This window comes from Corvus brachyrhynchos, unplaced genomic scaffold, assembly GCF_000691975.1.
Source record: "Corvus brachyrhynchos isolate BGI_N302 unplaced genomic scaffold, ASM69197v1 scaffold17, whole genome shotgun sequence".
NCBI lineage: Eukaryota > Metazoa > Chordata > Aves > Passeriformes > Corvidae > Corvus > Corvus brachyrhynchos.
The window spans coordinates 6,577,589-6,600,382 of NW_008240046.1; the positions used below are offsets into that span (position 1 = coordinate 6,577,589).

A 22,794-nucleotide genomic window follows, 5' to 3' on the forward strand; every position below is an offset into this window, starting at 1 on the left:
GCCCTGGGGAGCACGGGGGGATCGCGCCGCCTGTTTTGGAGGAGCGTAGCGCGGGCTTTATCTCCGCAACAGAGTTTCCCGCTGTGCGTTCCGAGCAGCAGGGACCGCTTGCTGTAGGCGGCTTGCTTGGCGTAGGAGGGTCACGCATCTGCGTGGCCGTGGGGTGGCCGGGGTTCAGGGACAGGCACCGTCTGCGTCCGCTGGAGAGACCAGGCTGTCATCCCGGCCGCCTGTTTTGGAGGAGCGTAGCGCGGGCTTTATCTCCGCAACAGAGTTTCCCGCTGTGCGTTCCGAGCAGCAGGGACCGCTTGCTGTAGGCGGCTTGCTTGGCGTAGGAGGGTCACGCATCTGCGTGGCCGTGGGGTGGCCGGGGTTCAGGGACAGGCACCGTCTGCGTCCGCTGGAGAGACCAGGCTGTCATCCCGAGCACAAAGCTGTCCTGCCACAACGACCTCCCTGTGAAATCTACCAGGAACGTGTTCTCGCTGTGGCAGGAGTTGCAGCTCTGAGATGCTTTATTACAGTAGGACTTGCTTGTGGGAAAGATAATGAGAATTGAAGCTTTGATCATGCGTTAATGAATGATGGTCTGACTTTTGGACAAAGTCCCTAAAGCAATGGTGGAAAGAAATGCTGCATAATGCCTGGATTTTCTTGAATCCTTCCGTGTCTCTCAAAATGAGATGTCGGACAGGGGCAGCCTGGTAAAGGCTCTAACTCATAAGGTTGTATCATTTCTTTAGTGGTTCTGGTTTATTTTACCTTTATATTTAGGGAACATTATGTGTCGGTGGTGCAGGCTGCCATTAAAGCACAAATAATTGCCTCATATTAGAAATGGCAGGGTAATTATTCTAGAAAATGCTTTCTGTTCAGTGTCTTTTGTCATGTGCCCGTGCAAAAAAATGCAGGTCCTCATTATACACGTGAGTTAGTTACAAATATTTCAGAGCTCCCTCATGTAGGATGTTTAGATTACATAATGACTTTTAATTTTTAAAAATTTTAACTTGTCTGCAGAAAGTAGGAAGAGTACTCTTCCTCAGCCTTCAGCTATTACTGGCTTTTCATTAAAAATGTGCCTTGGAGTGATCAAATCTTACACCTCACTTTGTTTTTGTTTTTTTTTGGGGGGGGGCTTGTATATGTGTAATTTAAATAGATATGTTTTCATAAATTAGCTAACTTAATTATCTGTAGCTTCATAGTGGTTGGGTTTTTTTCATTGATCTAAATGCTTGAAACAAGAAGTGTTCACAGCATAGTTTTGCACATACAAAAGCTGGCTTATGATAGTCTTTTGACTGAACGTTTATTTTGAGCCACCTTTTTGATCCTTCTTAGATCCTTATCTGTTCTTATGATATAAACTCTATTAATACATTTTTTCTCAGTCTCAGTTTTACTTTCTGAATACACACCTTTCATATTATATGAGGAAATCAACTTTCCTTTTTTCTTTTGAAGATGTTTGCTTAAAAGTTTGTTGCAGCTCCTGTATAATTGGAAAAGCCTTCTCTGTACAAGACCATGCAATAAATTGAATTAGGCAAGTAAAGAGGTTTTTTTTTTACTGTTTCTCTTCATTTTGTTGTATCAGGGTGAGCTCTTATTTGTGTAATTGCAGCACTTCATTTAAGTTTATTTTTGTCTGAGTACTTTTTGTGCTAACTCTTAGTGAATTATTAATCTTGTGTTTTCTTTAATTCCCCTCCTCCCCCACTTTCTTTGCAGGTATTGACAGCCAGACTTTGGGCTTTTTCAAAGCATTATTTCCTAGTTTTGTTTGTGTCTTCAAGCAGAAGAAGATAACTTGCTTAATTTGTCTGTCTTGTGCTTGCCAAAAAACATAGCACTAGGAAGTACAGTGCATCCTGTGAAAGTGTTCAACTCTTGTATCCAATTTAAATATTAGAACATTTAATAGTATGGTTATTTCTTCTACAATAAGTAAGACTACTAACAGGGGCTTGAAGCAGAACCCTTAATTTAAATGTGCCAACATTTTTGTCATATGGTCCAATTAAGTTGTTTTATGTAAAATCATGGTCTGAGGTTAAACAGAATTTTTATTTTTGGCTCATAAAGAGATATAAACAACTACCAGTTCGTTCAGTGGGGGGTGTATATATATATGTAAAATTGTGCAAGGCTTTAGCTTGTCCTGGGGACCTGACTGAAGTGACACACTTGATGCAGGTGTGTGGCTGCACAGACTGTGGGACTCGGTCTGCTGCAGCTGCTCGTTACTGCTCATTAGCTGTAGATTACTGCTTCCCTTGCTCTGCTGGTAAAGTGGTTTGTAGGAGCACTTTCTAATCCACTCAAGTCAAATGTACCTGGGTTAGCTATTGCCACTTACTTGAGTTGTCTAAACTGACGGGGTTGATTTCTTGCCTGAAGTGGGTTAGGGAATGTTACCATGGCCTGTGCTGCTGGCAGAGCTATGGAGTCAGTAAATTTTGGCAGGGATGAAGATGCAAGCAGCTGGGACAGTAATGCTTTTGACTGGCATAGCTATTCCTAGGCTGTTGCAGCTCCATTGTGGTGCATACCAGATCTGCATGGTGCTGGATACCCTAGCAGTGTGTGCTTGGCAGGGTTGCATTTCTGCTGAATTAGCTAGAGCACAAGATACGAAGTTTGTATTAGCTTTATGCCCTTTGTAGGATGCCAGATGACACCTGGCATGAAGTTAAGACTAATGCTTGCAAACAACATTCAGGTCATGGCAGCCAATGATGCAAAACTAGCTCACTGACACTTGTTTGAATTTGAATTAATCTGATGGTGGAATAAGTGTTAGACTGGATGAACACTTTTCATCAACAGAAGCAGATGTTTTGCACCAGAAACCCACTTAGTGTTAGGTCTTTGCTATATAGCACAAAACACCCAACCAAAAGCCTCCAAAGCAAACCCAAATCCTGCCATGAGCCAGTTGTGCAGAGTATTTTATCCTATATGTTAGTATAGGAGAATTAGCCTAGCTCTTATTTGTTCAATCAATTTAAGGTAAATGGAAATGTATTCAAACTAAAGTAGCAGTTACACAAATTTTGCACTGTTTAAATTGCTCTAAAATTCTCAGTGAACTTTAAAACTGCAGTAGCTCTTTTTGTAAACAAGCCTTCAGGTTAGAGTACTCTAAAAACAGCTAGGTAGAATAAAGATTTGTTCCTATGGGGGGGGAAAAGAATTACGCATTTTCCTATCTATGTAGCATGCAGTGATCTTAAAATATTTTGTTGCAGTAAGTCATTCTGAGTGGTAATACCAAATGTTGTGAGTTGAATGTGATGTTTACCTTTAAATGGTAAGTGTTTTATAGTGCACGTAGTAATTCCTACCACATTTTATTGCTTGGGTTTGGGTTTTCTGTAGAGTTTTTTTATTTACTAGCTTAAGTCAGTCTGTGTTTTGCTTCAGAACATTTTAGGTGGTTGTGTTTGGAAAATGTACACAAATTTGCAACTGTGGGTTTTGGATACCGCTGCTGTCAGAAGTAGCTCTGAGCTCGGTGCAGCTCTGGGTGTACGCAGGCAGGAGAAACATTCTGCAGTATCATGTCTTTAGCTTTAATGGCTAGGTCCTGATGCTGCCTCAAGATAGGTTGGATCATCCCATCTAATTGCATGTCCTTACTTTCCAAGCTGGAATTCACTTCTGTTTTCCTTACTTTCTGAATCATGCCCTTTATTTGACCACACCAGATTAAGGGAGACCCTGCTTTTCAAGCCTGTTCTCTGCCTCCCTTTACCCGAGGCTTGTTGTCACATTATGGACTGGGAGAAAGGTTTCTTCTGCGGGCTGGCCCTGGTGTAGGGTGTCACTGCCTGCAGGGATACAGCTACAGACACATTGGAAATAGATTCTTTGACAGGAATGCAGAGTCAGCTCCTAGCTTCTTTGTGCTGCAGTTTGGGATTCTCAGTCTTCAGGTGTATTGTGATGTTTTTTTGTAAATAAGGCTGATGTACATTTTTCTTTTGCCTTCTGTATTCAGTAATGAATATAAAAATTCTGCTTCCTGAATGTAAGTGTTGAGGGCTTTCACCAAATGTGTAGGTTTCAGATCTGAACTTCTAAGTTCATTAATCAATTCATCATTAATCAATATAAGTTGTATTGCTGTTAGGATAATTCTGTAAGTAGACTACAGAACGTAAAATGGTATATTTTATAGAAGATTAAATGATTCTTTTTTGAATAAGTAAAATTTATTTAAAGCAAACTAAGGCAATAGAACTTTGAACTATTATGGCCAGTACTACTACAAGTTTTTTCTAGTTCTCTTAGTTGAAAGCAAGGAAAACAATTAAATAAAAGCCTAAACATTCTATTTTCATTTTTAGGTATGAGTTTGCCTGATGTGTGTTTTCTGTTATTTTTTTCTGAGAAGTTCACAGGTATATCTTAGCAGTAATAGGAATTACTACTATGCTATTACTCCTGCTATTTCTATATTTAAATTTTAATATTGTATCTATAGAATTTATATGGCATATCTATCAAGGATAACTACGTTTAGACATACAGTTAAAGTGAGATTTTTTTATAGATTTTGTATTTGCTTAGAAAAATTAGAAGCTTTTAAAGGAAACTTGGAGTCAGCTGCTGATCTTGTTTACTACTGTTGTTAATTTTTTACTAGGTTTTTAATAGATTGTACTGCAGCCTGTAGCTGTGTTTTGTCCAAGCTTTAAATTTTGACAGCAGGAACTAAGTTAAAGGTTTTATTCAGGCAGGTACTTTTTTTTTTTTTTTTTTGGCATTCATTTGTGGTTTCATTTAAATAGTTTGGCAGCACATTGCTCCTTCTAAACAATTGGGACTTGACCTTTAAAGTTTTTTCATTTCAGATAGCAAAGTAAAGTATATGAGTTCAGTTTACCTGTATACTTTGCTTATATTTAAGATACATTGAGTTCTTTGGTTTTCTTTATTGTATTTCATGTGTGCATTTATGAGAGGTTGTAGAATGTTTTTTCTCTAGTTTGTTATGGAAGCAAGCTCAGCTAGCTCTTGTTTTCTTACCTCTCTGTAACTCTCAGGTCCATAGTTTAAACATTAATCTATAATATTCTAAAAGTGATTTTTAAACTGTTTTCTTTTTACTTTTAAATGGTATATGATTGTGACTAATTGACTAACCCAGCCTTTAACACTTAACATTGTGTTAGTGACAGACTGTAGACAAGGTTTAAATTCCATGAAACTAGGTTGGCTCTGTCATTTCTCTCTGTTCTGGGTTCTGGATTTGCAATTATTTTACTCAGATTTTTTTTTTTTTTTGCCATTACATTCTGAATTACTGCAAAGTATTTAATACCATTTGGAATTTTCATTGCTTCAGTCCTCACTGAAGATCAGCTAACCTCTACATGAAAAATAATTTAATCAACAAAATATGTATGCTTGTTTGAGGTACACCCCTTAAAGTCATAGCAAACATTCCGCACATCATCTTTCAGTATTTACAAAGCAAGCAGGTTTCTTTCTTCTGATATGAGATCAATAAACTGTGTGGTACATCAGAATCTTAGAATGGCTTGAATGGAAAGGGACCTGAAAAATAATCAAGTTCCAATCCCCCTGCCACAGGTACAGATACCTTCCACCAAGACCAGGTTGCTCAGAGCCCCATCCAGCCTCACACTTGAAGCTTGGGACATCCACAGGTAACCTGTGCGGTGGTCTCACCACCTTCACAGTAAAGAATTTCTTTCTAATATATAATCTAAACCTACTCTCAGTTTGAAGCCATTCCTCCTTGTCCTGTCACTACATGCTCTTCTGGAAAGTTCCTCTCCAGCTTTCTTGTAAGCCCCCTTAAAGTACTATAAGTGCACTTCAAGTGCTGTAAGACCTCCCTGGAGTCTTCTGTTCTTCCCACTGAACAACCCTAGCTCTCTGCCTTTCTTCACAGGAGAGGTGTTCCATTCCTCCAGTGATCTTTGTGACCTTGCTTCAACAGGTCCATGTCTTTCCTGTGCTGAGGACCCCAGAGCTGGATGCAGTTTCTGTAGAAAAAAAAAAAAAAATCAGACCAACTCATGTGCTTTGATACTGTTGTATTCAGGTGAAAAATATCTTCACGCATGATGGCATTATACATGTAAAGCCCATACAACCAGCTGTTGGGTGTGTAGCTTCATGTGACGTACCACCCCTCTCATAGTGGGGCTCAGATGGACAGGTGGGTTAATCTAACACAGGATTAATCAATCCTGTTTCTTCCTTTAACTTAGCTGGGCTGGCAGCTCCTTGGTGATCTGATTCAGAGCACTGGGCTGGCAGGGCTTGTTTATTTGTTTTTGTAGATGAGATTTCAAGTGTAGTGGGCTGACCAAGGGGGTCAGCAGGCCCAACTTTGCAAGCTGCATAAGCATGCGTGGAAAGTTTGGGAGGTGGAGGGGAGAGAGAGTGTTCCTGAAGAATATAGTTGCAGCCAGCTGTCCAATTGCTTGCCATGTTGACCATTGTTGATAATTGTCCCTTGCTAATTTCCCAGATAGTGTTATTTGAGCATGGGAGGTGTTATTTTTTGGATTTTGTTTCTTAAAAAATATTTCTTTAAAAAAATAGGCCTTTTCACAGTGGCATAGGATACTCTGTGTATCTTTCTTGAAATATAGATAAAGCAAACACTGACCCACTGACCAATTCAGAGAATAACCTGAGCTGTAATTTAACTTCCCTAATTTAATGGGTGCTGCTTGCATTTGCTTTTGTAACTGTAAAGGAAACCTGTTTTCAGTTTTAGATAATACCCCTACACTGTGCAAGCTTCCCCTGTGAAAGAAAGAAAACTTTGGACTCTGGTCCTCCATATTCGTATGGTGTGGTATTTCTTGTATAAGAACTGGAAAATGTATTTGTATAACCCTGCTAAGTCTTATGTAACCTATTTCTGAAGCAGCAGCTTAAACTTTTACGGATATTTCCAGTGGACATGTAAAACATACTGGCATGAACTATGTGTTTTGAAGTGCCTAGGAATGTTTTGTTTCAAAGGTGATACCTGTATATATAATCCTAATTTTAAAATATTTTTTTCAATCATTTTTAAGAGTGCTATCTAAAATTAATATTAGATTAGAATAAATAAAATATTTGCTTAGTGTTCTCAGCTTCTTACCTCCAGATATAACTGATTTCTCTAATGACTCATGTTTTTTGTAGAGTTTAGGCTAAGCAGTGAGGGACACTGTAAAATTCATATTCCAGAAAGTTTAGTCTGTTCTGCCAGTTAACAAATCAAATCTTATCTTTTAATCTTGCCCTCTTCAGAATGGCTTTTATGTTCCCTGTTGTCCTCATCTCTGTTTGTCCCCCTCTCCTTTTGTTTTTTCTCATTACTTTATATTGAATTGAGGGTTGGCTAAGAAACTCAGAGTTTTTTTTTTCTTGCTGAATGGTTCTGGTTAGTATTGTTTGACTAACAAAATGGAACTTTATTGAGCACTTAATGCAGGAAAAATTCTAGCACCCTGTTGAAGGTTCAAAACCTTCCTATTGTAGCTTGGTAAGAAGATTTGGATTGTCTTTGACTTTGTATGTATAAGGTTAGCTAAAGTTGGAAATTCCATTTCTGGTACTTCTGACTTAGAGCAATTGTATTGGTGGTGGACTGGGGAGAACATGTTAAGAAACAGGTAGTAATTAATTAAATGATACTCTAGCTAATGTAATGAATGAAATGTATGATTCCTAAAAGTATCTTACGATTTTTTTTTTTTAATTCACTGTGACAAGAGAATTCCCTAGTGATGTGTGTAAGAAGTACTTTGAGCAGGCAGTTTCTTCAGTTTCACTTGCTAACTTCATAGCAGTGGTTCACTGACTTGGCAATCAGATGTTTAATGATGACTCTTGTTTATCTGGGTCATCTTAAATGTATCTTGAGAGCATTCCTTTGAAATGCTCTGGATGGAAATAAAGGAATTATGTTTTTGACCTTACTTGCATCTTGCATCAGCTGCTGGGCAAAGCCAAATTAAATGTCTCATATTAGAAATGCTTTAGTGCATTAGCTGGGTATTGACACTAGGCACATGCAGAAGCTTTTCACATACAGAAGAAGTTTTCTTGAAATACTTTGCTTGTCATACAGTACATTTCTCTAGAGTGTTTTGGCACATGAGTTCTAGTGGGGTAGCTAATTTATTTTTAGTTTAAATGGAAATACTCTGTAGTAGTTGGCAGTCTTTAAGCCCTCTCAGCTGGTTTTGTTCAGCTTTTGAGATACTTCTTAGTTTGCTTGTGGTCTGGCTGGATCTCAGCTGATCTTTTGTAAATTACTTACTTTCCAGTTTTGTTCTTGACACATTCCTAGTAAAAATAGGGAGTTCAAAAGAATAGAGAAAAATTAATTTGTTGCTCTTCAGCAACTGAAGCAAACGCAAGTGTTTTATATTTGGAGCGTGGAAGCAAAATCAACATCTATGCTATGGCTTCTTCCAAGAAGTGTCAGAATATTTTATTATCAGTTTTATTGGCTCTTGTCTTAACAGCTGCTGCATTGTGACCTTTGGTTTGTTATTAAAAAGCCATGTTTCAACTGTGTAAGTGTACGCTAGCCACTTATTTTTGCAAGGAAGTTAGTATAAAGGATAATACATGTGTATTAATAAAATCAGATTTTTTAAAAAACTAGGATTTTTAGTGATGATTTTAGAATGTTACATGGTACTTAACTTGGTTTTGGAATAGATGAAACAGAAGGACTGGGTAACATGGAAGTTATAATGATTCCCAATGTAAAGGAAAAGAAAGTTGTAATTTTTTTTTTTTTCGTATTCAGCTGTAGTTCTGTTCTGCTGAGGTCATCCGTGCCTTAAGAAAAATGCGTATATAGGATATCTTTTTGCAGATTTCAGTTATTCTACTCAAGTGTTGAGATTGTCTTTTGTTTTATAGTTTTGTGATGATTTTATTAAATAGCCAGAACATAAGAAGATCTTGACTGCTGCATCTGGAAACCAGACATTTAAAACCATTTTTTCCCCCCCTCTAGATTTTCAACTGAATTCTCATCTATCAACACTGGCAAATATTCACAAGATTTACCACACCCTCAATAGGCTGGTAATGACTTGCCATTTTCTCTTAGCAGAATTAGCTAGGGCTTTGGTCCAGAATATTTCATGATTGAAATTGTTAAGTGATTACACTTCTAAAAATTATAACTGCCGTGTTGTATGAAAGGCTGTTGGGTTTGAATTGGTGAAGAGATAAGCAGTATTAGTAAAAGGTGAAAGATTGTACTCCAGAGGTCAGAGTAGAGTTTGAGCTTTGTTTGAGCATTGGATTAGATGTTGCCTCCATTCAAGAAGCTTTCTTAGATACACCAAATGATGGTAATCATCATGGTTACCCAGTTTCCTACAGTTCTTCTGAAAAACATACTGAATGAGCAAGCTGTCCTCTTACACCCATGCAGAAAGTGAAACAAGGTTTTTTTGAAGACGCTTCCTGCTTATTTGCTGTGTTTTTACGTTTGTTTTATTGCAACCATAGCTGGAAATGGTGATACAGCTTCTGTGTGTACACAGCAAATTTAGTGGAAAAGACCCTGCCTGCAGAAGGGGGTAACTTGTTTCCAATATTTCAGTTGGTTTTTAATCAGTTTTCTTTAGAACACGTTATGTGTGTTTATCCTTAAGTAAAGCCATTTCTGTGCTAAATGGTAAATTCAGTCTTTCTAATGCCGCATTTATTGGCGGAATTGTTCAAGACAGTAATGTCAATTCCCCATCTAATGGGTAGTTATTTTCACTCTTGAAATAATTTGTTAAGTTTTTGATTGAAAAAAACTCAAAAATATTTTTCAAATTCAATTTACTTGAACTTTTTAGACAAATTTGTAATGGTAACTTTTTAGGTAAATATGAGCTGAAAACCCAAAGACTACAATCTTACATAGATGATCCTTAAGTAATTAAGAGGAATATTAGTACCAAGTAAAAGTTAAAAACAGTACAGAAGAATGAAGATCACCATCTTGTTTAACTGTATCATTCCTGTTCTCTTGCAGAATCTGACAGAGGACGTTGGTCAAGACGATCACCAGACAGGTATTTAACAGGAATGGAGTAAAAATAGATTGGAACAATTTACACACACTTTAATAAAGAAGTCTCTCTAACATAGCTGAAAATGACCTTTTAGAAGGCTAAAGGAGTTTGAGGAAACAAGCACCAGGGTTTCCTAGTTTTTATCAAAATAGATGTTTGTGCCTTTAATTTATCCAGTCTTAAAGGACTTGAACAAGTTTCAGCAGTACTTGTAATTTTACTATTTCTTAGTTTAGAAGACTTAGTGAAAAATTTCTCTCACTCCTGGGACTCAACCCACTGGGCCACAGAATATCCATGTTCTTGTAGTGTTTTGAGTCTTGAAAGAGCATTAGTGAGAACAGAGCAGAAGCAAGACCTCTTCTGGCTGTTGTGGTGCCTGTGACTGAGTTTAAATGCTGTGCTCCAAACAGCCAGCATTTTTCTTGAGTGCTTTTGATGCAGGTTATTTCTGTTTCTTGTGCAGATTTTCAGTCAGTGTCTGAGGACTATCTATTTAATAGCTCATATCTGTGTTTTGTTCAATGAAATGTCATCATTTTTCAAGGCCTTCTTCTCCGGTGCCTGGTACCAGCTTCCTGCCATTCTTGATTTGTCAGCATTTGGGCTTTGTGACTTGATGTTTTGTGCAAGAGTTATCTCCTTTTGCACTTCTTACTTGTGAGCTGGCAGTTTCCTTGATTTTTTTTCTCCCTTCCTTTCTGTATTTTAGGCATGATACCTGAGGAGGGAGGGAAATAACTTACTGTCTTCAAGCCCTGATCACTCACTCAGAGCTGTTCTTTAAAACTGACCATATCTCTCCTACCATCTGACTCAAAGCTTTTTCACTGTCCTGAGGTGATGGCTGTATTTGCTGATGTTACCTTGAGCATTTAGGAAAGTGGAGAGAGCTGTCATCTCCTGGAGATTTCTGGCACACACTTAGAAACCTAGCACACTCTTAGCCTAGAGCAATGAGAAGAGATGCACAGGACTGCATTGCTTGGGATCGGACAGAGCTCGCTTAGGAATTATGCACCCTCCTCTGTACAGCAGCAAGTGACTTTGTTTCATGCTTGAACTCTTATCCCATGCTTGAACAAAAGGCTTCTCTGAAATACTTTCCTTCAGTGTGGTTAGTGATTTGATACTTGAAATTAGCTCATCGTGTAAATGAAAAGCTTCTGCAAAAGAGATTGTTACAGGTAGTTCAAGACAGAGATTTTAATGTCCGTATTTTAGAACTGATGTCCTCTCCCATCTCCTGATGGAGACTTGGAATTTTCTCCTATGTGATCCAGGTGCTCTAAACTAAACAGCTACATAGATTTCATGTATGAAAATGTGTTCTATAGTCTTGGTTTACTCTTGATGACCAAGACCTGTTGTGAAGCATTGAGGTAGTCCCCTTCTGTCACTAATCAGTAAGTGTCGATGTACTTGAGGTATTTGGAATTTGTCTTATCTCTTGCCTAGCACTTCCGTCATAAAGTAGGAGAAATTAGCCTTGGCACTCCCATTACCTCTGTTAGAAGGTGCTTGAGCATGTTACTGGCTTTGATGAACAGTTTTATACTGACACCCATGGTAACCTATTGCCTGCATTGTGTTGTTTGAATTAAGCTGTTTCAAAAGTTTAAACATGCCTGTTGAATGAGTTGGGAAACAAAATCTCACTAAAGAGTGTAATCTTTTGCAATAGTTGTAAAAGAACCTTTCAAACCAGAAATAAATAGGAAATTAGAACCAAAAGTAGAGGTTGATAATGCCAGGTTCCCTCCTAATCTCCAGATTTTATTTCCAGTATTTCTTATGCTTCTGCCCTATTTTGTGTCTCCTTGTGGAAAGAGATGAAGCCCAAATGTTTGCATAAGTTCCAGGCATGTTCAGTTGAAATGTGTGCTTGATTTGACTCATATGAGGACAAACACACATGCAAGGAACTATTTTATAGGCCACTGTGAATGTAGTACAGTGAGGTCTCCTATTTCCATTTTGTATGGAACTTGACACTTCTGAAACATCTTACTTGGGGAGACTTATGTAAATCAATAGAGTTATTTTGCAAATTGTTTGATTTCAATGTGCCTAAACTTTTGGAACTTTTGTTTCCCAGTAAGAAGTTGTCAAGACCTATTAATTTTGTTACTCAATTTATAGAACTGCCTAGGTGCTGTGAATTTGAGATTCTGTGTCTAGAATTCATTTGAAAGTCAGATTAAGAACTGTTGCAAAAGGTTTGAGTGTTGCCAAACCCATATAAGGGTTTTTTAATAGTTCTGAGATTATTTTAAATCTTCTAAGTCTTCTGGCCCAGGCCTTATTCTTAAAGATCACTGTTCATTTTCTGACATAATTATCATGGTTGTTGTTACTACATTGTGGACTTTGCTTTTGGGATGACTTAATAAATGCATATCTAAATTTGGTTGAGATTTCTAAAAGCTATTTAAAAAATCTTAGGTTTAGGTTAGTATTTATTATGTGTCTTTTCTAAGTATTTGCCAGATTTCCTTTCTGGAACCAGGCCTTAAAATATCAAAGAAATACAGGGAACTGGCAGTTTCAAAATTCCTTCAGTGATTTGAGCGCTAAGGAGGATCTTGTTTCAAAATTCCAGTCCCCTACTATGATTGGAGTCTCATGTGCTATCATTCAGTATGCATATCTAACTGAAAAATAAGGTAGACTTCAAATGTGTCATGGGCCTTTGTCTTTTCACCTGTTCACAGGTGTAAGAACAGCAAGCATTCAGATTAAACAATTCTTTTTCTTTTAGTATGTATATGCATTAACTTGGAAAACTCACATTTGGAATAATAGTTGTTTTTATGTCATAACTACAAATCTTGCAGCTTGTTAATAGCTTAAAGTCATGATTTGGTAATTAAATTGTGACTTACTTATCAAGACTAAAAAGTCTTTAAAAATATGCTTCCTGTTGTCACTTGGCTTGTTTAAAACAGTGAGGTAATATCTTCAACAAAAACAAGGCTTCATTGCTGTTCTTGAAGCTTTGGAGAGGGAGAAACTGCTTTTGCCTCTGCTGGCTTTTTCTTTTATATTGAAAAAGAAACCCCTCTTGAGTCCAAAGCAATTCTGTAGTGTGGAATTCAAGACAGAGAAGATGATTTTTCCTTTTACAACAGGATTGCAAGTTGTTTAATGTTTTGATGAGTATCTTAGTTTTCTCATCTGAAAATTGATGATTGTTAACTCTGCTTGTGGTGGTCTTGTTGCATTATTAAGTGAGCAGCTCTATCTTCCCAATTGCTTCAGCATTCACAGTTCTTAATTATTTTTCCTTTGAAGCATCCTTCTACTGAAGCATCAGAAGAGCAGGATTACTCACACACTTTATCTAGAGAGAAGGTGAAAATTCCATGCCTGTAAATCATTTCTGTAGGGGCACAGCTTGTAGAGTTCTTCTTCATTGACTTTTTTTTCCCTTTTTTTTTTTTAATTCTGGTTTTGTTGCTATTCTAGGACTGTCCCTCCCTTGTGGGTTCTATTTTGTATATTGTTTTAAATTTCCTAGGGTGAATTTTAGCTCTTGAGTTGATACTTCCCTTTGGAAGCTTTGTCTCCTGCAAATGTGGAAGTACTGAATAGGATGTTTGGCAAACAGCATTTAAACTCGGCAGGCTTTTGGCTGGTGGTGGCCTATTCAGCAGCCATTTGGAGGCTCTACCTTGAAAATGCTAGCTTCAAGTGTCCAAAAACCAGTGAGAACTAGGAGGGTTCTGCCAGTCTTGAGTTGAGACCCAGGAGTGAGAAACTTGGAAGATAATCACATCAGCAAAGCTGCACTTGGTAAGTAAAATTCTGTCAAACTTTGCATGTAGTCAGAGGTAGCTGCATGTTTGTTTGCAGATGGTCAGATCTTATGGAAGTGAAATTAGTTGTGCAGTGCTAGACCTAGAAATTACATTTAGAATTAGCAAGCTCTGTGTAGGAAAGGTTAGTACTGCTGCTACTTAGTGAGTTATACTGTAAATTAAGAAATTGCGGGAGTTCAAACAAAAAAAACCCAAACTTATACTTTTTAGCTTTATATGAAAATGAAAGATAGGAACATTCTGCTGCCGTTACAGAAAAATTATAACTGCTCCTCAAATTTAATATACCAATTTTAGTAACAAAAGAAATACTTTGAATTGAAAATTCTTACACTGTGTTTTTTAGTAGTTTAGAGATTATTCAACAGCTAAAGCCTAGTGAAGACTTGGTCCAAACCTCAGTTATTAAGATGTTAAGTCTCTGAAAGCATGTACAATATGTTTGTCCACCTAGTGTTTGTGTGCTGTCAGTGTGTGAGGGCAGTGTGTGTGTGCATTTAATAGCCACCTACCAATTTCTGAGCTGTCTCTTTTCTTCCCTTTTCTATCAGTTTGAGAGCTGCAACTAGATACATTCAAACCAAAAAGGGTACAAGTTTTTCATAGGAGTCATTGGAGAAATTGGGTTGTAGTGAATTCTGTTATCAGTTTAAACCTTTAAAACAAGTTCACCAGTCTTCTTAGAAATATCCTGTCATTTAAGGAGGCAAAGAGTCCAAACAGAAATTCTTGAGTTAAATTCTTTGGTTTGTATGGGGTTGCAGGTCTGACAAAATGATTTCTCTGTTCTATAACTGTTTTGTTTTGCTTTTATTTATTTTATTTTTATCTTTTGCTATGCTTCTCTTTTCACATAGGCCTTGCATATTTCTTTTCACAATCAACTGACCAGTAAACTGCACAAACTTGGGGGATATAAGGGGGAGGTGTGTTTTTTCTTGCATTTTACCAGCATCCAAAGCCTGTGGCTATCGCAAATGGATTTCTATTCTTTTTAAAGAAAGGCACTTAAAAACAATCCATTTGCTTTCAGAGGAATGAGATAGCTACAGGTTGTACTCAAGTACATACATATTTTCCAAAGGTGTTCCCTATCACGTTTTTCATTTATTAAGTTCAGCATGTGTCTTAAGTCTGTTGGCTCTTTGTAGCCATCTCTTAAGTTCTGCTGTCATCTTAAGTGTTTTTAGTCTGTGTAGGCTTTCAAAAAATACCTGCTGACAGAGTCTTTAGAAATTTGTTCTAAATGATAAAGTATCACAGTTTCAATAACTTAGGAGAACACAGTGTTTCAGTGTCATTAATGTGCAGGCATATTCAGATGGAACAAATAACATTCAGCAGGTCAGGTTCCTTAGTTCGTTTAATTTGTAGTAAAATGCATTGGGTGCACTGTGAGTTTTTTATGGTCTTTCTGGCTTACCTGTCAAATATATCTGCTATTGGTGAGACAAAAATAAATATTATTGTTGTCAATTTCCTTTTATAATGCATTCTGACAGTGCTTCTAGAAGTATGTTCTTCTGACACAGCCATTAAGATTTTTTCATGTGGTAATAGTTTATGGAGTGTAATACTTGCAAGTTTTTTTGATGAGTAGTTAAATGGTAATTTGAATTTACAATGCTCTTAATTCTCTTTCAAAAAAGGTAGTGTGTGGCCATACTTTCCTGGGAGAATGCTGGCGAGGGAGCTCTAGGGTTAAAAAAAGAAGAATATATAGGAAGAATTTTTTTGAGAGTTTTTATTGAACTAGAGAGATTAATTCTCTTCTTGAAAGAAATTAATATAAAAATAAGACCAAAGAAGGCATGCTTAGTGCAAAAGCTTTATTAGTTGAAACCAGATTAATTCATCTTGATATAAAAACTGGTTTGAACATCTTACATATTACTAGAAAAACCTGTACTTTCTTATGTGTAAGAGTTTCCGTGCATGTTTGAAATGACGTGCATGCAGCAAAGCCTGTGAGGCTGTAAGGTTCCTTACATGTGTTTCTCCTATAACAGGAGAGAGCCTTTCAAAGATTCGAAGAATAGGTAAGCAAAAGATTGCTGTCAGTATTTGTTGGGAATTGGGCCTCTGATTTCAGTCTGTTCCCTTGGTGTCAAAAAGTAGTCAACATTTTATTGCTTGCTTCTGTGCTGTGACGTAAGATATAAGATTTTGTGGGCATCTTAATTGAGCATAGCTAAACTTGGATGCTGTTGTAGCAAAGAGAAGGTAGCTTAGGAATGCTGGAGTTCTTAATATTTTCTTGCATATTTCTTGGCATCACTTTGTGTCTGAATTTTTATACCTCACTTCTCTCTTCCTTTTCTTTTAAAATTCTCTGTGTAACACTTAGAGCTTTGATAGCTCTTTGAGCTGCTCTTACACACACCTTTCTCAGGTGTCAATGTGGTCTTCAGCATATGAAAGTAGGACAAAATTTTGCCCAGAGTGTTAGCCTACTGTTTTCATGAGACAGCAAAAGCAATTTAATGACTTGCTGTGGTCAAAAGGGCTGGTCCTGTGCTCTTTCTTGTGCTAATGTACAGAAAGTTGTTACTCTCTTTTTCTTTGGTTAATTATATACAGGTTTGGTGAGCTGGATTGGCACACTGAAGAGTTACCAGAGACATAGGAGTATGTAGCTGAGAGAAGGGGATGGAAAGACTGCCACCTGATTGGCATCAGTGTCTTGAATTGGCTGTTTCCTACTTGGGGACCCTTATTCTTTGAGAATTATTCAGTCCAAATCATACAGCCAGCCACTTATTTTTTTTTCCCTGGTGGTTGCTGAATGTCTCTTCCTGTCCGTGCAATACAAAAAAAAAAACCTCCCAAAAAACCTGAAAAAGACCCTTTTGCCAGAGAACAAACAAAACCTTTCCTACCTCTTGCTCTCTGTATCACAAAAAGCTTGGGGCTTGAAAAGAAAGGGTTCTGTTTTTTAGAGGTAGGTGCTCACTCACATCTGTGTTGCAAAAAGCAATGATCAACTCTTAGAAGTTCTGATTTGAATAAATGACTAAAAATAAGGATGACTTTTTGAGGACTTTAATACTTCTTCAGGATAGTTTCAGTTCTTGACTGCTGTTAGACTGAAGTAATACTAGTGCTACTTTACATTTTACTGTAACTTTTGACCTTAATGGAAATCTGGTCATAGAATACCATGTAAAAGTGAGATGGATTTTGCTATTGAAAGGAGACCATTTATTTTATAATTTTTAAATCCACTAACTTTCTTCCCTTCCCTTCCCATTGTAATATGCCTATTAGTGGACACAGTTTAACTGGTCTGCAACAGTTTCATTTCTTTGTGCTGGTGTTTTTAATTCCCTCTGTAGGAAGTCTCCGGTCTTGCAGTTCATCAGACTGCTTTAGTAAAGTGATGCCTCCAAGGAAAAAGAGGAGACCTGCAGCAGGAGATGATTTATCTGCTAAGAAAAGTAGACATGATGGGTATGTCATCTTACCATGAGCTAAGACTGATGGAATATCTGAAGTTGAATAGCTGATATATCATGTGTTTAAATACTAATGGAAATTATATTGAAATTTGCTTGGTTTCTCAATGTGGAACCATAGCTGATGATTGAACTGTGGGATATTGATAAGTATATGTAGGTTCAGTTTGCATCTCACCTTTCTCTAGTTGTACAAGAAGCATGCAGGGAACTTCTCCTTGCTCTAGTTGCCAGCTGTCAAAATACATACTTGTTTGTTCAAAAACAACTTTTAGGAGATGCAATAGTATTTTCCCATATACATGCATAAGATCTGGATTGGGCATTACCAATCTCCAGCCTGTAAGAAAAGTGAATGTAATTATAGTCCACTCAGATCTTACTTGAAATCCTGCTGGTCTCTCCCTGTTGTGATTTGATACTGATCATGTAAGGGGAAATTGTCCAGGTAAGGTGATAGCCAGTGGTTCAGTGGTTATTGAGGTGCTTCTCACTGGACAACAGAAGCCAACTAGGTTATAACATGAACAGTGTATTCTTTGGCATAGGTATTGGATAGCTGAGACCTCTGCAAATGTTGGATTTCCAGTATGTGTAGTATGTTGAGTGAGTCATTCAGAAACCATTGAATGTGCTCCCTGTGTGCAGGAATCACTATTTATGTGGACTAAATTCAGAACTTGTGGGAGTATAGAACTGTACAATCCTGCATGATAGATGTAGGACTGTTCTGATGTTGAAAAGTGGCTTATACAACTAGAAAGTTTGCTTGCCACTGCATCAGTCAGTGGAATTTGAGCTCTATTACATTCATGTATTACTGGTGTCTCAGAAAACACACACTTCCATAGCAAGTACCTTCTGGAAGGTTAAAAGAGGCATTTTTCTCCTAACTGTCAGCCTGAAATCAGGCTGGGTACTCTCCTTTTTATACTCTAGCATGAGTAAGAAAAATACTGGTAGCCAAATTAAGCGTCTGGTCATGCCCCCATAACTCCATTGTGTTTAATGGGGTTGCACAACTGTAACTGCACTGGAATTTATTAAATGATCTGTTGATGCAGAAGAAAGATTTCAACTCTCTTTCATTGCTTTGTAACACTAACTAGAACGAAAAAGCAGTTCATGTTCTTAATGTTTTGTGTTGCTTTTCAGAAATAATGAAATATAAAAGCTAAATAGTTGATAGAGGACATTACAGCTTATTCAAAGATAGCCATACAATATGGAAGCAGTATGAGGACAGAACGTTTCTAGAATATAGAGAGGTTCACAAAACTGAACTCTATCTACCTTAGCCAAGACACTGATGATAGAAAAAAGCAACCCCCTAAAAAGTAAGCTTGTCTGTAAGAGATACTGATTTGTGTAATGACATAAGAAAATTATAAAGACATGATTTTTTTTCTCTATCAATACTACATATTTAATAGTTTTTAAGAGCTTGTTGAAAATGTAATTTGAAGGATTTTTTTTGTATCTGCCTCTCAGTTTGTAACTAATGCATTTAGTCTTCATTCTACTGCCATTTAAGTCTTTATTAAAAGGAAGACCTCAGCCTGCTTTTAGAATTGGAGGAGAAACCAGATCTGCTAGTCATGAACCATGGGGTAATATCCTCTGATGTGGTTCCAGTTTTTATCTGACTTCATTCTTCTAAAGGTTTTTGAGCTTTCTCTGCTTCCCAGAGTGTTTCTTTTGTTTTGGTCTTCAAGAAAACAGTTTTTTATTTCAGCATGACTGACAATATGAAATTATTTGCTGGACATTCAGCTTGGTCTTGAAGCTCTGTTTTCTTCCAAGGAAGGATTTTTACTCCTGTAACCTTCTGTGATCAGGTTAGTGAAAAAGCAGTCTCCTACTTCCATGCTTGTTTTGTCAGGTGGAGTTCATACCTGTCAAGTTTGGGTTTTGGATCAGACATCTCAGTTAGTCGAGCAGGAATCGGTCTGAAATCTGGAAGCTCTACAGCAGTGTCCTGTAGCATACCTAGTTATTTGCAAAGCCAGTTCTGCTTACACTCTGTGCAGAGAATGCTATATACAGTAAAAATAGTATGGATGGTGGAATGCCAGTTCATAGAATAAGGGGCTCCTAGGCCCAGTTCTCAGCTTCTGTTTTAGAGACAGACTTCCTAGAAGCTGCGTTCTAGTAACTCAGGATAAGCCTTCAAGGGACATTAGTCTGTGTGGATTCTGTATGAAGTGAAGAAGGGCAGTCAGTGCCTGAAAAACTACACTGTGTCCTCTCCAGAAAAGACTGTATTTCCTAACAGAAGTGATTTGTCACCTCAAATACTTAATGGAATGACATAAATTTTTGTATGTTTCTCAGTTACAGTGGCATACTTATAGGGTCAACATTAACAAATTCAGTAATTGCAAGTCTCCTGTTTGTTCTCAGTGTGAAAATATTGGGCGGTAGTCCAAAGATTTTCAAAGGATGTCATCATCAGGGGTGTTACCACAGCTGAGACTGAATGTTGATTTCTCCTGGTGTGTCCATTAAAAAAAGAGTATCGTTTTTTTAAATCTGTACATGGATTGTTTTGTTGGGTGATATTTTCAGTCTTCACTATTTTTGATTCACTCCTGTAATGTCTTCAAATCTGATAGTAATATTTTTAGATATGCATTCTTTCACGAAGTTTCTTTCAGCAGGTCTCTATGCTGAAAGAGAAGGTAGTTTCTAAAGATTCTTAAAGTCATAAACTTAAACACATCTTATACCCTTACTTCCAGGCTGTTAGGAATACAGCCTCATCTCAGAAGCATTAGTGGAATGCACAGGCAATTGAGGAAAAACATTTATAGGAACAAATCTAGTTGTTGTGAAATTATTTGGAAATGCCAGTCTAGTGCATAGACTGATTATGGAAGATTCCAAACATCTTCATTTGTATTCCACCCTGACATAATAAGAGCTTGAATTCTCTTAAATAATGTTCATAGCATCACCTTGAACCATGCATGACTGCAATGTTTCAGTGGGAGGGAATTTTTATACCAGGTGATGTATAATAAAAAGAAATCAAGTGTTTTATAGATCACAGTAAGATTTATCTTGCCTTAAAGAATAGCTGTTGGAAGTAAACAGTTTAGCATGTGCTAACCTGAACATAATGACTTGAAGACTTAGTTTGTATTTTTATCTCAATATCACAGTCTTGACTTTATTGTACTTAAAACTGTCACAGTATAGAGTATTCTCAAATTGGAGTTAAAATTACGTTTTCTGTACATGGCACTTCCATCACTGTGTTAAGCATCTTCAGAAAGGTAAAGCAAGATTCATGTAAAGATACTTGCTAGGTAAAAAGATACTCCTCACTATGTAATTTTCTAATGCTATTTATCTGTTACACAATATCTAGCCAAATACTGTTATTTTTCCTTAGGGAAAAATGAGCAGTATATATGAATGTCTTAATTTTTTTACAGTCTCATTTAAAAAATAATTCTACTCCTTATTCTGGAATCACACTGAGGACAAAAGTCTTGCAGTCATGCATATTGCCACCTTAGGAGGATGAAAACTAGGAATATTTATCTACTTCCCTGAAATTTATGTTTTCAAACAATTAGATAAATGTTTTCTATCAGTTTACCTTTATGTGTGTAGGAACCACAAAAGGGCCTACTAACATGAAAAACAGATTTTCTTTATTGAATTTTAAATTCCATGCTCTGTAGTGGAAAAATGTAATTTTTGAAAACATGGTGTCATTAACATGGGGTGTACTAACTTCCAAAGTTTTCAAAACCTTCGGTGTTGAGAATTGGTTTGGTTTTTGTTCTGTTGTTGTTTACTAGCTGTTTTGGTCCTGCCCCATGCAGACCGCCTGTGTTCCCAGCTGTTATAAAAGTGTAGATCTTTTTCCTTGAAGTAGGGATTTTCAGGTACACACAAGTGTAGTTTTTCCTTTTTCTGTAGCTTTTCAGTGCACTTCTCTTAAACTGGACATGTGACTATCAGCATGTGTGTTGTTACACATACTGCCCATTAAATAAGCCTGATAAAGTTCCAAACATTTAACAGATTAGATTTGATTGTAAGTCTTGAAACAGGGAGAGATAAGGCATATTCATTCATAAAACTTAACAGTCAAGTAAGTTGGTCCTGAGGGTTGCTTTAAACAGTTTTTGTCACCTCTTGCAAGTTGCAAAACATCTCTTCTCCCACCCTTCTGTTTCTACTACAGTTTTAATGAAATTATTGCTAGAATCATATTTGTGAGTGAATAGATAAGGCTTTATTAAAATACTTTCATTGTGCTGCATTGATGAAAATTCTCAGCCAAAATTTTAAATTAATTAGTATTAATGGAAGTAGTATGGGGCATCTTCTTCAATCATAAGTTTGCATGTTTGAAATATAAATAATCTGGAAGCAATTAGTTACTCAGTTCAGCTACTTGAACAAAAATCCAAAAACTCAAACAAAATCCAGTAAAGATTTTGATTAAATTCTGGTTGCTTAGAAACAAAGCTTCTGTTGGTGAGTTTCTTGATGTCTTCATTCAGTTAGCATTGGCCATCTGAAATAACCAGGCTGTTGATCTTCATGAGAGGTTAACTTTTGACTTACCGTATTAAATGTAGCTTTTTTCCCCTTCCTTTTTTCTTTTCTTTTTTTCCTCCTCAATGAATTATTACCAGATTCTACCATGGAGAGAGTATTTTGTGTGACCTAGACTCCATGTTTTCACTGATCATGGTTTGAGTATTCTGGAACTACACAGCCCAGAGTTGCTGCAGTGGGAGGGGCTGTGGGTGGAGATTTAACCAACTCCAGTACAGGTGAAACATGGTCAGAGCAGTGGATAACCCGGCTTTGAAGACTGCAGTGGGTTGAAGGGAATTGCCCTTACCTTGTTCTTTTTGCTGTGAGCAACCATCAGCTCTTACAATGACTTGCCTAGTCACCCCATAAAAGGTGTATGGAATTTTCATGCTTTTGCTTTCCCACCAAATCGGTTAGGAAGGGAAGAAAATCTGGAAAATATGTGGATGACCATATGTTCAAAGAAGGATGAAATACCTTAGACACTCAGTTTAAATTTTTTTTTTTGTTTGTGTTGGCCTATAACACTTTCAGTTATAAACTACATTGTCTTACCTTTATTGCTGGTATATTACAATTCCCTATATTTCAAATATTAAGTTTAAACATGGATGTTATGAGTCAGCTCTTACGTCATGATGGACGTGCAAGCATCTCTGAGAAAATTATTTCATTTTGATGTGGTTAAGTAACTGATACCACTTTTACAAAATTCAGGCAGGTTATCTCATGTTGCTTTTGCCCTGCCCTGTCCTACATTCTTTCCTCGTGCTAGTTGACAAAATGGCTATTAGAGATAATAAAAGAGAAAAACCTAAATGCTCCTTACAGAGCTACTTGTTACAAATAGCTTGTATATAGCTGTCACTGTCTTGA

General features: G+C 37.1%; 1 protein-coding gene across 5 annotated transcripts in view; it reads left to right on the forward strand.

The window, feature by feature from the left end:
• The first annotated feature begins 242 nt into the window (after window positions 1-242).
• The window catches only part of DCUN1D4 (defective in cullin neddylation 1 domain containing 4), a 41,099-nt gene continuing 18,547 nt past the window's right edge, over window positions 243-22,794 (forward strand). The window contains exons 1-5 of one of the 5 annotated variants that reach the window (XM_017744319.1): window positions 243-725; window positions 1,468-1,549; window positions 9,020-9,090; window positions 10,040-10,079; window positions 17,236-17,350. In XM_017744319.1, the coding sequence (XP_017599808.1) occupies window positions 17,280-17,350 (71 nt within the window). In that variant the 5' untranslated portion in view covers window positions 243-725; window positions 1,468-1,549; window positions 9,020-9,090; window positions 10,040-10,079; window positions 17,236-17,279. Of the gene's footprint in view, window positions 726-1,467; window positions 1,550-6,088; window positions 6,200-9,019; window positions 9,091-10,039; window positions 10,080-15,909; window positions 15,940-17,235; window positions 17,351-19,106; window positions 19,194-22,794 lie in introns of those variants that run through there. The other 4 variants (XM_008641416.2, XM_008641417.2, XM_017744320.1 and 1 more) reach the window with 4 other exon arrangements.